At 43.1% G+C, this 13292-nt stretch overlaps 1 protein-coding gene across 1 annotated transcript in view; it reads left to right on the top strand.

The window, feature by feature from the left end:
* Positions 1-11978, top strand: part of LOC143940915 (granzyme A-like) — a 40621-nt gene extending 28643 nt beyond the window's left edge. Inside the window, exon 5 of the mRNA XM_077462736.1 lies at positions 9243-11978. Coding sequence (XP_077318862.1) covers positions 9243-9401 — 159 coding nt within the window. The 3' untranslated portion in view covers positions 9402-11978. The remainder of the gene's footprint in view (positions 1-9242) is intronic.
* The last annotated feature ends 1314 nt before the right edge of the window (positions 11979-13292 follow it).

Genomic DNA, 13292 nt, shown 5'->3' with positions numbered 1-13292 from the left:
GCCTCCCGTACCGTCAGACTATATCTATAGCAGAGATTAGCCGCCGCTAGCTTGCTAACCATTATCTTGCACCAGATCTTGGTATCCTTGAGAATTGGGGTATTTAAACCATGTTTCCCATAAAGTCGAGATGTTGGAGATTCTATCTTGGGTGGTATAGATCAGCTCCTCTCCTCAGTACAGTTTTGCATCCACTAGATGTCCTCATTCTGATGGCGAGCACCAGTCAGCCCAGTTACCAGTCAGCCCACTTCTGCTTAGCCCAGGTTGCCCTGGACCCACCCCAGCCTTTGAATTGTGTAATACATATAATGGTGTATTAATGGTTACAGAGCTGCATTCATGTGTGTCTTATATATATATATATATATATATATACAGAGTTCAGCTTTAGCCTGGGTTCACATTAGCCCAATCCCAGAGATCGCATGTGATTCTGTGATTCACACCTGTACCGCAGGTGCCGATCACATGCAATCTCTGAGCAATGCGAGTTCAGCCATACAGTAGTTGTATGGCTGAACTCGCATTGGATTCACACAGAAAATAGTGCAGAGGCTTGTTTTTCCCCGTACTTGAATCGGATTGCATGGGTAATTCACACTGCGATCTGTGAACTAAACTGGGGGTCTCATTGACACATGCAGTGGTTCACAGAAGGCAGTGTGAACTACCTACAGGTGGGATGTGGGAACCAGAGGTGTAATCGCACTGGTTCCCACATTGCACATATGTCAACCACGGCCGTCTTTAAGGCAGGGCAAAAGGGGCAGCTGCCCTGGGCCCTGTCATTATTGTGGGGACAAAAGCAGCTGCCTCATAATTGCCAGCTATCCCAGCTTAAATTCCTATCACGTACCTTCTAGTAGCGAGCCCGGATTGCGGAGAGAGGCCTCCTTTACGACTCCCACTACCGGTTTCCTGGCAATGTAACAGGGAACACAGGAGTAAGGAGGGGTACAGGTGCCTGGCAGGATCAACAGATGGGTAGGATGGGTAGGCGAGGTTCAGTGGAGCATGTAATCACAGTGAAGGGATCAGCAGGTAGTTTAAAGCAGATACACAGTTCAAAGGAGCAGGTAACTTGGCAATAAGCAGTGCAGGAAAGCAGGCCACTTGTAGCAGGTGAACAGTATATTATACACAAGTGCTTGCAGCAGATAAACAGTCAATATAAGCAGGCACTAGGAGCAGATGGACAGTGCAATACTAGCAGGTTACTTGTAGCAGATGACACAGTCCAGTATAAGCAGGTGACTTGCAGCAGATAGGTAGTTCAATATGAGCAGGCACTTATAGCAGATGAACAGTTCAGTATAAGCAGGTTACCCTTTTAGCAGACGGATGGTCAGAGCAAGCTGGATCGGATACCAGACAGGAACGAAGTACAAGGGAACAGGCAGGAGAATAGTCACAACAAGCCGAGGTCGGGTGCAGGCGGATAGCAGATAGGTCACAGGCAGGCCGGGTCAAACAGGAACAAACAATACGGATCAGGTCTCACAGATATAATGCTGTAGAGCAGACAGCAAAGACTGTTGGCAAGAGGCTGGTTTAAATAGGCCGTTTGGCGCCAATACGGACGCACGCACGCGACCGTGAGCGTGCCCGCGTACCTGTGTACGAACGTAAGGGCGTTCGTACGATCGTGCGTACCTGCGACGATCGTACATCAGAAGACCTGGAGGACAATCTCTTCGTGAGATTTTCATGACAATTCCCTTGTCCCTTGAAGTTTTAGTCCCTTGCTGTGTCCCGATATCTCAGTGTGAAATGCTGCTACTAATGCTGCCCAGCTCTGCCCTATTGTGTACAGATGACCCACACAGACCCTGTGTTTACATGTAAATAACCTGCATTCAAATGTAAATAGCAGCATTCATATGTAAATAGCTGCATCCAGCAGCATAGATATGTAAATAAAGGCGCCATTCATATGTTTATCATGTCCCCTGCAGTGAGGAGATGATGTGCTGTAACCTCTAGCAACCAATCAGTGAGCAGTATTACTGTACAGTAATCTCTAGCAACCAATTAACAAGCAGAAATAATGTGCTGTAACATCTGGCAACTAATCAGTGAGCCATAAAGTGTGATGTAACCTCTAGCAACCAGTCAGTAAGGGTAATGATACACTGTAACCTCTGGCAACCAATTGTTTCCTGATCTGATACACTAAACTGATTTTAAGTCTAGCTGCTATTTATTGTATGTCTCAAAGCAGGTGTAGAATGAAACTGTATGGGGGGGGGGGGACAAGAAAATGTTTGCCCAGGGTCCAACCAATATTAAAGATGGCCATGATGTGAACCCAGGGTTAAAGAAAATCTGGAATTAAATAAAATTACATAATCGACAAAATGCCGTTTTTATCTGAATTTTCTGCATTCCTCAGCAGCCTGATAAAAATGTTAGCTAAACCTAAGAATTCAAATATACCAGGGGTGCCCAACCAGTGGCCCGGGGGCCACATGTGGCCCGCGGAGCCCTCTGATGTGGCCCTCGACCTCCTGCTCTAAGATGGCAGGTTGGCAAGCCCAGATCACAGGTTGCCGACCAGCCATCCCAGAGCAGCAGTTTTGTGAATGAAGCCACTGGTAGTGGAAACAAATGGCTGCAGAGCAGAGCCACATAAGCCAATGCTTCCTGTATGGTGCCTGCTACTGTCAGAGACGGAGTAATACCGCTTTGGGCAAATCACAGTGCATCAGGGTGAAAGCAGCCTTAGGCCTCTTTCACATGATTGGTCCGACCCAATCGGACTTACTATTCACCTCAATGGAGCAGCAGATGTAAACAGACTTGTGTCTGCCTACCTAAAAAAAACAAAACAGAAAGGGATTTCCCCCTTCCGTCTGGGTGAATCAGATTGGATCAAAGGGCCCATAGAGAAGAGTGGTCTGTGTCTGTGGACACGGACCTGTCATCCTCCCGCTCCGCTCATTGTGGCCCGCGACCAGTTACCAATTCACTTAAGTGGCCCTCGCTCTTCAAAAGGTTGGGCACCCCTGAAATATACCATGCTGCAGCTTAATGGTCTTCAGACTTTTGCTTGATGAAATCACAGATTTTGCTGCTTTACCGCTTGCCGACCCTATACTGTATATATACGATGGCAAGGTGGCTCTCCTGTGCAAAATCACATACCTGTACGTGATTTTGCACTTCCGGGTCTGGGGCGCGTGTGATTGGACACAGCGGGAGCCAATCAGCAGGTCCAGTGAACGAGATGTTTGCCGTTACCCACGATCACTCCCGACAGAGACAGAATGATGGTCTGCCTATGTAAAAAAGGCAGATGGCCATTCTGTGAGATGGGGAGGTAGTGGTCCTGTGTTTCTGCTAAGCAGGAACACTGATCTCTGCCTTACCACAGTACAAGCACATCCCCCACAGTTAGCAAGCACTCCCTAGGAACACATTTAACCCTTTGATCAGTCCTGATGTTAACCCCTTCCCTGCCAGTGTTATTAGTACATTTTTTTTAGCACTGATCACTGTATTGGTGTGACTGGTTCCCACAAAGTGTAATTTAGTGTGTGATTTTTCCACAGCAATGTCGCAGTCCCACTATAAGTCGCTGATTACCGCCATTACTAGTAAACAAAAATTTAAAAAATTTAAATTTCATAAATCTATCCCATAGTTTTTAGACGCTATAACTTTTAAGCAACCTAATCAATATATGCTTATTGGGATTTTTTTTACCAAAATATGTAGCAGAATACATATTGGCCTAAATTGATTGATGAAGAAATTAGATTTTTTATTGAATATGTTCTACATGCAGTTGTGTAACAATTGTGCTACATAAAGCTTGCAACATGGCCTCTGCTTTCAGAAAACATATAATGTTCTGGGAGTAGGCATTATTTATGCCAAAATGCAAAATGTAGCATCTGTGCAAAAATGTTTTGAAATTTTTTTTATGAAAAAGTATTATTATATAGTAGTATATATCTATGTCTCTCACAAAGAATTGATAAAGGCCTCCCACAGCAGAGGTCAGTTTCCCAAGCTGTTTGGGAATAGTTTGCTCAGCAGCCACACCTGATTGCTACTTCTCCTAGCGTGAGGTTAGGTACAAATTCTGGCTTGGGGCCCATTCTGACTATTGTGTTGTGGTAATGAGTGGCATATAAAGAATGCACAAATGTGAATACTCGTTTTGGTGTACTGCATTGGAAAAATGGTGCAGAAGAATTTTTACACGTTAACACATAAAACATAAAAATGTTAATGAAAGTTAATTTATTTTATTATTGTAGTGCTAACCCCGAAGGAGCCGCTTGGGTAATTTGGGTTCTCTGTTCTGCGCCTCAACTCCAAGAAACAACCTCCGCCCCTCTGACTAAGGATGAGCTGAACCCCCACCCCAGTCTGAGACACAAACATGAAAAATCTAAAGTGGTAATTTTAAAGGCTTATATGCAAGTTATTGTCATAAAAAGTGTTTGGGGACCCCAAAAAAAGTTTTAAAAATGTCTGTTTTTTGCGAGAGCAGTGATTTTAATAATGCTTAAAGTGAAACAATAAAATGAACTGTTCCTTTAAATTTCGTACCTGGCGGTGTCTATAGTATGCCTGTAAAGTGGCGCAGTTTCCCGTGTTTAGAATAATACCAGAGCAAAATTACATTTCTAAAGGAAAAAAGTCATTTAAAACTGATCGCGGCTATTATGAATTGTCAGGTCTCGGCAATATAGCTAAAACTCATTGAAAAAAACAGCCAGTCCATTACCAGGCCCTTTGGGTCTGGTATGAAAATTAAGGGGAACCCCGAACCAAAAATGTAAAAAATAATTGCAGGGGGTCCCCCCATAATCCATACCAGGCCCTTCAGGTCTAGTATGGAAATTCAGGGGAACCCTGTGCCAATTGTTTTTTAAAAATGGCGTAGGGGTCTCCCTCAAAATCCATACCAGACCCTTCAGGTCTGATATGGATTTTAAGGGGAACCCTGGGCCAAAATAAAAAAAGGCATAGGGTCCCTGCAAAATCCATACCAGACCCTTATCCGAGCATGCAACCTGGCAGGCCGCAGGAAAAAAACGTATCGGGCCACATGCCCTCAACATGGTGGTTGTGGGAGTCTGCGGGCGGGAGACTTATCATAATCTGGAAGCCCTCTTTAACAAGGGGACCCTCAGATCTCGGCCTCCCCCACCCTATGTGAATCGGAAACGGGTACATTGTACCCCTACCATTTCACAAAAAAAGTGTCAAAAACAATAAAAAAGACAGGAGACACTTTGGGACAAGTCCTTTATTAAAAGATAAATAAATAAAAATTTCCCACAATATAGAGCCATCTCACGCCGCCTGACGAGCCGAAAAAAGAAAAAAATAGCGGCAACAGCTCCACCTCCATGGGAGGCTCCTGTCGTGTGGCGCTTCTTCTCTGTGAAATCTGTTATATAGCTGAGGGTGGGGCCACTCGGTGATGTAAATGGGCCATCCCACCTTCCTCTGGCGTCACGTGGTGTCACTGTTGTACCCTCTCGTCCCTCAATCTTTTCCTGCAGCTTGCCAGGTTGCGTGCTTAGATAAGGGTCTGGTATGGATTTTGGGGGGACCCCACGCTATTTTTTCTTTTCAGTTTGGCACAGGGTTCCCCTTAAATTCGATACCAGACCTGAAGGGCCTGGTGTGGATTTTGGGGGGACCCCCACGCAATTTCTTTAGTAAATTTATGGTTCAGGGTTATATATTCAGTGAGTTTTAGATATGTTGTCAAGACCCGACAATTCATTACAGCCGCAATCAGTTTTAAATTACTTTTTTTCCTTTAGAAATGTCACTTTGCTGTTCTAAACCTGGGAAAACTGCGCCACTTTACAGGCATAATATAGACACCCCCCAGGCATGATATTTAAAGGGATATTACATATTTTTTTCATATAACGTTTTATTCAATATATTTGCAATACACTTGAAACAGGAAAGGATAAGCAGTGTACAGTATACATTCGCTCATTTAGAAAGTAATAAGAAGGAGAAAAACAAAAAACAAGTCTGAACCAGCTGAAAAATTCTTATCAGCAATTACCTTTTTTTTTCAATAGATCACTATTAGCTAAACTGTTTTTGGCTGGAATATTTCATTTCACTTTAAGCATTATTAAAATCACTGCTCCCAAAAAACTTCAGTTTTTAAAACTTTTTTTTGCATTGATACATATCCCCTGGGGCAGGACCCGGGCCTCCAAACACTTTGTATGGCAATAAATTGCATATAAGCCTTTAGAATGAGCACTTTTGGTTTTTCATGTTAATGTCCTATAGACTTTAACGGTGTTCCGTGGCTTTTGAATTTGGGTGTTGAGTGAATTTGGGTGTTCGGTTCATTGAACACCCGATTTTCGAGTCAAACTTACGCTCAACTCAAAAATCGGGCTCATCACTACCTCTGACACACCTGGTTGAATGAACGTCGCTGCAGTACAAATGAAAGCATAAAAACATAAGCATAGATACATAGACACAAGACTGTTTTTTGGTGATGATGGTATGAGCATAATGAATGCACAGAGGATAGATTCAGACACAGTCTATTAGACAATGTCATTTCTATTCAAAAGTAACTTGGAATAGAGTTATGTAGCATTATATTGTCATCAACTCATAAATCAGCAATAAACAATGCATATAAACATTAATTACCGTGTGGATAAGGATACTGCAAATGGTTTAGAATGCATTATTAAAATATTGGATAGGGTTCTATGCAATATTTCCTGAGAGGTACCTCTTACACTAAGCAATGGGCAAAGGTCTCTGTGTAGCAAACTATAAGGTGGCAGTCTTTAATGCTGGCTCATCAGCACTGGGGCACAGTTGTACCATTGTGCACATTAGGAACAGTCCCAGGCATACCTACTGGCAGTAATAAGGCTACTAGGCAACTGACTAGCACTTGCCTGAAGATGGGGCCTTGCGTGGCTCCGAAACATTGCCTTATGTGTACCATGTGACCCAGGGGTCAAGTCCTGGGGAAAAAAGTGAGAGAACTCCCACCCAAGATCCACTCCCCCACCAAAAAAAATAATAATTATACTCTCATATGCACGAACACTTCAAAAGTGGAATTTTTCATGCAATTTTCGTATTGTGTGTATGAAGCTTAACTATTAGTACAATAAAAAAAAAACAATCCTCAAACATAAATACGGTAATTCTCTGAATAATCAACATTCATTCAGTTGTGCTTCCATGCAAATGTGAACATCATGTTCCGATCTTTATTGGGGAATTTTATTTTGTATATAGAGTGTTTATGTGGTGAGTTTACACTTTTCATTGAACAGAGTTTGGATAACACAGGGTTAGACAGAAAAGTCTTAAATTAACTGCACGTTATCTGGACAGAATGCTTAGGGAGATAGTGATGTGTTCCTGATTAGGAGATGTATGCTAGCTTAGGGGGCTGCAAACTCTGCGGGGCTCCAACACACACTCGCTGCTATTCCAACCCTTTACATATTTCCACATAAACTTCCCTCCTGGCATTAAACTTTGCCAGGTATTGTGCTCAGCTTACCACCCCAAACTAATGTTACTCCCTCAGCTCATCTCTCTCCCTGCATGTCCTGTGAGTAGAATAGCTGTGCTCCTCCTCTGGGTTCTCTCATCATATGGCACTGAAGATAGAGGAAGGGGGGATTCAGCGGGACACACAGAGAAAGTATGCAGGAGACGGGGGGGGGGGCGGGAGATGAGGAGACAGAAAATCTGAAGGGGCCAGCGGGGAGGAGCGCATCACGAGAGGTCTGACTAAATACAATCTCTTAGCAGCAGAGACCTGATCTACCTGTCAGCTAGCTGTGATTGACAGGTAGATCAAAGAGGAAGCTGTCGTGGGGCCCCCTACTGGCTATGCCTGAATGGTCAGTCCACCCCTGGTGTGCGGCGCTTACTATTGCGAGTTGTGTCGGCGGCTGCTGGTGTATCACCTGCCACACAGCTCACATACTTCAAAGTCTTGCAGGACTAATGGGAATGCTAATGGGAACTGAGTTCCTGTTGTGGAAAAAGTACAGGAACTCCATTCCCATGCGTTCCCGCAGGACTTGAGCCCTGATGTGACCGCGAGAATAAAGCTTTGGACCCTTCTTGAGGACTCCTTGGTGTGCTGATCACATCTCTTCACTTCAAGTGATACTAAAGCCTAATTATTATTTTTTGCTTAAAAAGAAAAAACGATTATACTTACCTGCCCTGTGCAGTGGTTTTGCACAGAGCAGCCAAGATCCTCCTCTTCTCAGGCCCTTTTCAGATCTCCTGGCCCCTCCCTCCTGTTAAGTGCCCCCACAGCAAGCAGCTTGCTATGGGGGCACCCAAACCAAAGCTCAGTGTGTCCATTCAGACACGGAGTCCTGACTAGGCCCCACCCCCTCTCTTGCCTTATTGTCCCCCTGACTTTGATTGACAGCAGCGGGAGCCAATGGCGCTCCGCTGCTATCTCAGCCATTGAGAAGGAGAGTCTTGGTCAGCTGAGTCTCTCCTCCAAAAATCGCTAGATATAGATGGGCTCAGACAAGTATTGGGGGGGGCTGCACAAAGATTTTTTTTTTTATATCTTAATGCATTAAAATGAAAAACATTCTGCCTTTACAATCACATTCAATGGGACTACATGTCCCATGATCCTCCACCAGCCATTTCAGATTGGTCCTCTCTGCTTCTTGACAGGAGGGAGGAGTAGGAGGAGTGAGTCTTGCAGCAGAGAGGTAGAAAGCAGAAAGCCAGCAGCTGCACACATACACATGGGTGCAGGAGGAGAGCCCCCAGCTTGCTCCTGTTGCCAACAAATCAGCAGCTGGCTATATTGTTTATCCAATACATCAATGTATTATTTAGTATTTTTCCTATCTGCCCAGAATTCAACTGCAAACAGCTCTGCATAGGATCCCAGTGTAATGGGATCTATACGGGATCTCGTTATATCTCTAAATCTGCTGAGTAGTCAGTGTTGGCTGTATTATGTTTACTGTATGAACCATATTCTGCTTTTCGCTGAATTACCAAACAACTCAAATCATCAATTACTCTTTGTCTTAATAATATCCAAATTTGGTAAATACTGTGGTCACCATGTAAAACTGGAACAACTTTTCTTTTTATCTTCTGTGGTTTTTACTGGGTCTACAGTCATTACTGTCCATAGAATTGGTCATGAAAAGCTAGTCGTCTGTTGTGTATAGATAGTAACCTTATTTTATATCTATATTTTTTTGTAACAGGGAGACTCTGGTGGACCACTAATCTGCAACGGAGTGCTGCGGGGTGTCGTTTCTTTTGGCGCGCGTGTATGTGGCATTCTTGGTAGTCCAGCTGTCTTTACTGATTTGAATAGCGAGATCGTTTGCTGGATATATAAACAACTGAGTGGCTTGCCGTGAAGAAAAAATGCTATCTTTAGTAAATATTTGATAGAATTTATATGCAAGCTTACCTTTTCATTTCAATTAGCAGCCAGCTTTGTTTTTCTAAAACTCCCACAAATTCTACTATTTGCTTTGTGAAATCAATGCAACAGTAGAAAAATTGGGTGGGAGAACAAAAAAGGAAAAAACAAAAGGCACAATCCCTAAGGAGACAACAGTGAAACAATGGGGTGTACCCGAATCTCTCACTAGGGGGAATCTCTCCCTTTTCATACCCGCATCTCCCCTAGTGGGAGATTCGGGTACAGCCCATTGTTTCACCAATGCAACAGTACTCTATCCAGAATTATCACCACCTGTTCATACGATTGGCTTAGTATTTTTCACAGAAATTGAAACTTCTTCATTGAATCTTGCCATATTCAGTATTTAACCACTTCAGCCCCGGAAGATTTGGCTGCTGAATGACCGGACCATTTTTAGCGATTTGGCACTGCGCCGTTTTTAACTGACAATTGCGCGGTCATGCGATGCTGCACCCAAACAAAATTTACGCCCTTTTTTTCTCACAAATAGAGCTTCCTTTTGGTGGTATTTGATTGCCTCTGCGGGTTTTATTTTTTGCACTATAAATAAAAAAAGAGTGACAATTTTGAAACAAACACAATATTTTGTACTTTTTGCTATAATAAATATCCCCAATTTTTTTTTTAAAAAAGCTAATTTTTTTCTCTGTTTAGGCCAATATGTATTCTTCAACATATTTTTGGTAAAATAAAACACAATAAGCGTACATTGATTGGTTTGCGCAAAAGTTATAGTGTCTACAAAATAGGGGATAGATTTATAGCATTTTTATCATTAATTTTTACTAGTAATGCCAGCGAGCTGCAATTTTTATCGTGACTGTGACTTTATGGCAGACACATCGGTCAATTTTGACACATTTTTGGGACCACTGACATTTATACAGCGATCAGTGCTATAAAAATGCATCGATTACTGTAAAAATGGCACTGGCAGTGAAACGGTTAACCCTAGAGGGCGATCAAGGGGTTAACTGTGTTCCCTGGGAGGTTATTCTAACTGAATGGGGAGGGGACTGACTAGAGGAAGTGACGGATTGTGGTTCCTAGCTAATACACTTCCGTGTTCTGTCCCTGGTGCTCATGATCACTTGTGGCCAGCAGTCTTCGGGACCATCGGCCACGAGCATCGGCACCCCCTCAGTGAAATCCTGACTCCCCGAGCCGACGTATTAAAATGACGGCGGCTGGTTGTCACGCGGTTAAAGCGTAAAATTAACGTTTGGTGAGAAAAAAACAATCCCCTCTGGGTGATCAATGTACACCGCAGGATTTTTAATAAAATTATCCATTTCTGTTGTGAAGAAAAAGCTGTTTGTTGTCTGCAGAGTGAATCTGAATGGGAGTGTTTTTTTTATTACTCAGCTGATGCACTTGCAGTGTTCTAAAGAGGAAAAAGTAGGATCTGAACTTCGAAGTGATTAACCCTTTGGAAGTATCTCGCCAGAAATTACATTTTTGTTGCAAAGGGTGCCAAAAATATGACAGAGTTTTGAGACATCTCTGAGCCAATCACACATGCAAGAAATTACATTTCTGGGTGTGTTCCATGCACCATTGGTTGCCATATTAAATTGAATTTTACAGAAAATGACAGCACTGCGGATTGAAAAGGAAATGTAATTTTTTAACAGCATTCAATTACAACATGTGTAGCAATTGTATATGCTATATTTTGTATGTCCTATTTATAGCGGAGTAACCCTTTAACTAAATTGATAAAACTTTTTCTACAAAAAAGTTGCTTCACTTATACATATACCCAGTGCAGTGACTAGCTTTAGATACACAGAGATGAAACAAATCATCCTATATAAGTTGCACCTGTTTATCTGTGTCAATCTCTCCTCTATATTCTCCTAAAACACACAGATCAAAAGACTATTTCTCAGCATTAGAAGATGGGAGGTGAGGATGTGACATCACAAACACTGCAGAGCTAGAGCACAGAGCTCAGTGAAACCTGAAACCTGAGTGAGGGAATGGACACACCCACCTCTAAACCCTATCATAGGGAAACATACACAACTAGAGCTATCAGTCACCACCCCGTGTGCTAAAAGGGGGGCAGGACATGACACAGGGGACTGTGGAGTCAGCATAGAGTATTATCAATTATTTATGCAGATAGCAGAGGAATCAGAGATCAGAGAGAAATGACTCCTGATGCTTTGGATTGAGGCAAGTATACACTAAAGAATGATATGCTTTGTTTATTTTTCACGTTAGAGGTTTACACCACTTTAAGCTAAAGAAAAACATAGCATTCAGCACCACTTTAATTCCTTGTTCTTCTACAGTTTATCACGTGATTAAAAAACAGTACAACGTCATTTTGTTGTTTAAGCTTAACATAGTATAATTAGTTATCCTAAAAATTATAAAATGTCACACTTCTGTTATTCCTTTGCATCCTCTGTAATCATATATAGATAATCTTCACTATGTGCTTTCCAGCAGCTTTGCTCAGTCTGAGACTGGGCAGCAATAAATCCTTTGCACTTGACACTAACTTGTACTGGCGCTTTTATTAATCTGATTGTAAAGTCAGAATTTTTTTTATCTTAATGCTTTCGCTGTCTGTGTCAGCAGGGGATCTCCTTCTGCTCACTGGCAAAGAGTATCCTAGTCAGTGTCCAGCTCTTCAATCCTTTAGAAGGCTCAAATAGCATCCAGGATGTCTTTCGATGCTATGATATGTCTGCCACTGTGTCCCTATGTCACTCAGGTGCGGTGGTCTGCTTCTAGCCTTAGTCTCCATGTAAATTAAACCCTCTTCCTCTCCTTAGTCCAGGAAACTTACAACACTCCTCCACCTTATTGCCATTGTTGGGATCCTTCCAGAGAACCAAATTGGGGGAGAGACCTCAATGAGAAAAAGCAGGTACTGAATGTGACCATAAGATTATAACACTGTAAAAAATATTTTTATTAGGGACTACAACATATTGCAAAACAAATAGCATAAATGCAAAATTATCACCTCCACCCACCACTTTAAATTGATAACGTTGTCAGTTAAATGTAAACAGAGTCCAGACTCTGTACACAGGTCACTTATGCTTAAAGGGGTTGTAAAGGTAAATGCCTTTTCACCTTAATGCATTCTATGCATTAAGGTGAAAAAACATCTGACAATGCATGCGCCCCCAGCCCCCCGTTTTACTTACCTGACCCCTCGAAAGTCCGGCGCTCATCCCCCGACGTCCTTTCCATCGTTCAGCCTGATTGGCTGGAGTGAATGGATGGAATCAATCGCATCCACTGACGCAGAGAGCCGGGGGTGGGGCCGTGTGATACAGCCAGCGGCTGTAGCCGCTGGCTGTATCACGGGAGCGCGCCCGGAGATGCTTCTCACCATGCGAGGGAGCTTGCATGAACGTGAGAAGCACCTGCGGAGGGAAGCTGAGACAGCTGCCGAGGGACCCTAGAAGAGCAGGTTCGGGGCCACTCTGTGCAAAACGAGCTGCACAGTGGAGGTAAGTATAACATGTTTGTTATTTTTTTTTATTATTCACTTTACAATCCCTTTAAAGACTTGTAAAGTCTAGTTTTTCTCTCAATTAAAATAACAAACATGTTATACTTACCTGCTCTGTGCAGTGGTTTTGCACAGAGCAGCCTGGATCCTCCTCTTCTCGGGTCCCTGGCTGGAGCTCCTGGGCCCTCCCTCCTATTGAGTGCCTTCACAGCAAGCAGATTGCTATGGGGATAACCCAAGCCGAGCTGCAGCACCAGGTGCCCATTCAGACACGGAGACTTGATTGGCTAAATTACTTTGATAGCCAATGGCGTGGCTGCTGTGTCTCAGCAAATCAGG

Source organism: Lithobates pipiens, unplaced genomic scaffold (assembly GCF_037356315.1).
Source record: "Lithobates pipiens isolate NorthernLeopardFrog02 unplaced genomic scaffold, aLitPip1_a1.2 Scaffold_3, whole genome shotgun sequence".
Taxonomy (NCBI): Eukaryota; Metazoa; Chordata; class Amphibia; order Anura; family Ranidae; genus Lithobates; species Lithobates pipiens.
This window is presented reverse-complemented; position numbering and strand designations above follow the sequence as displayed.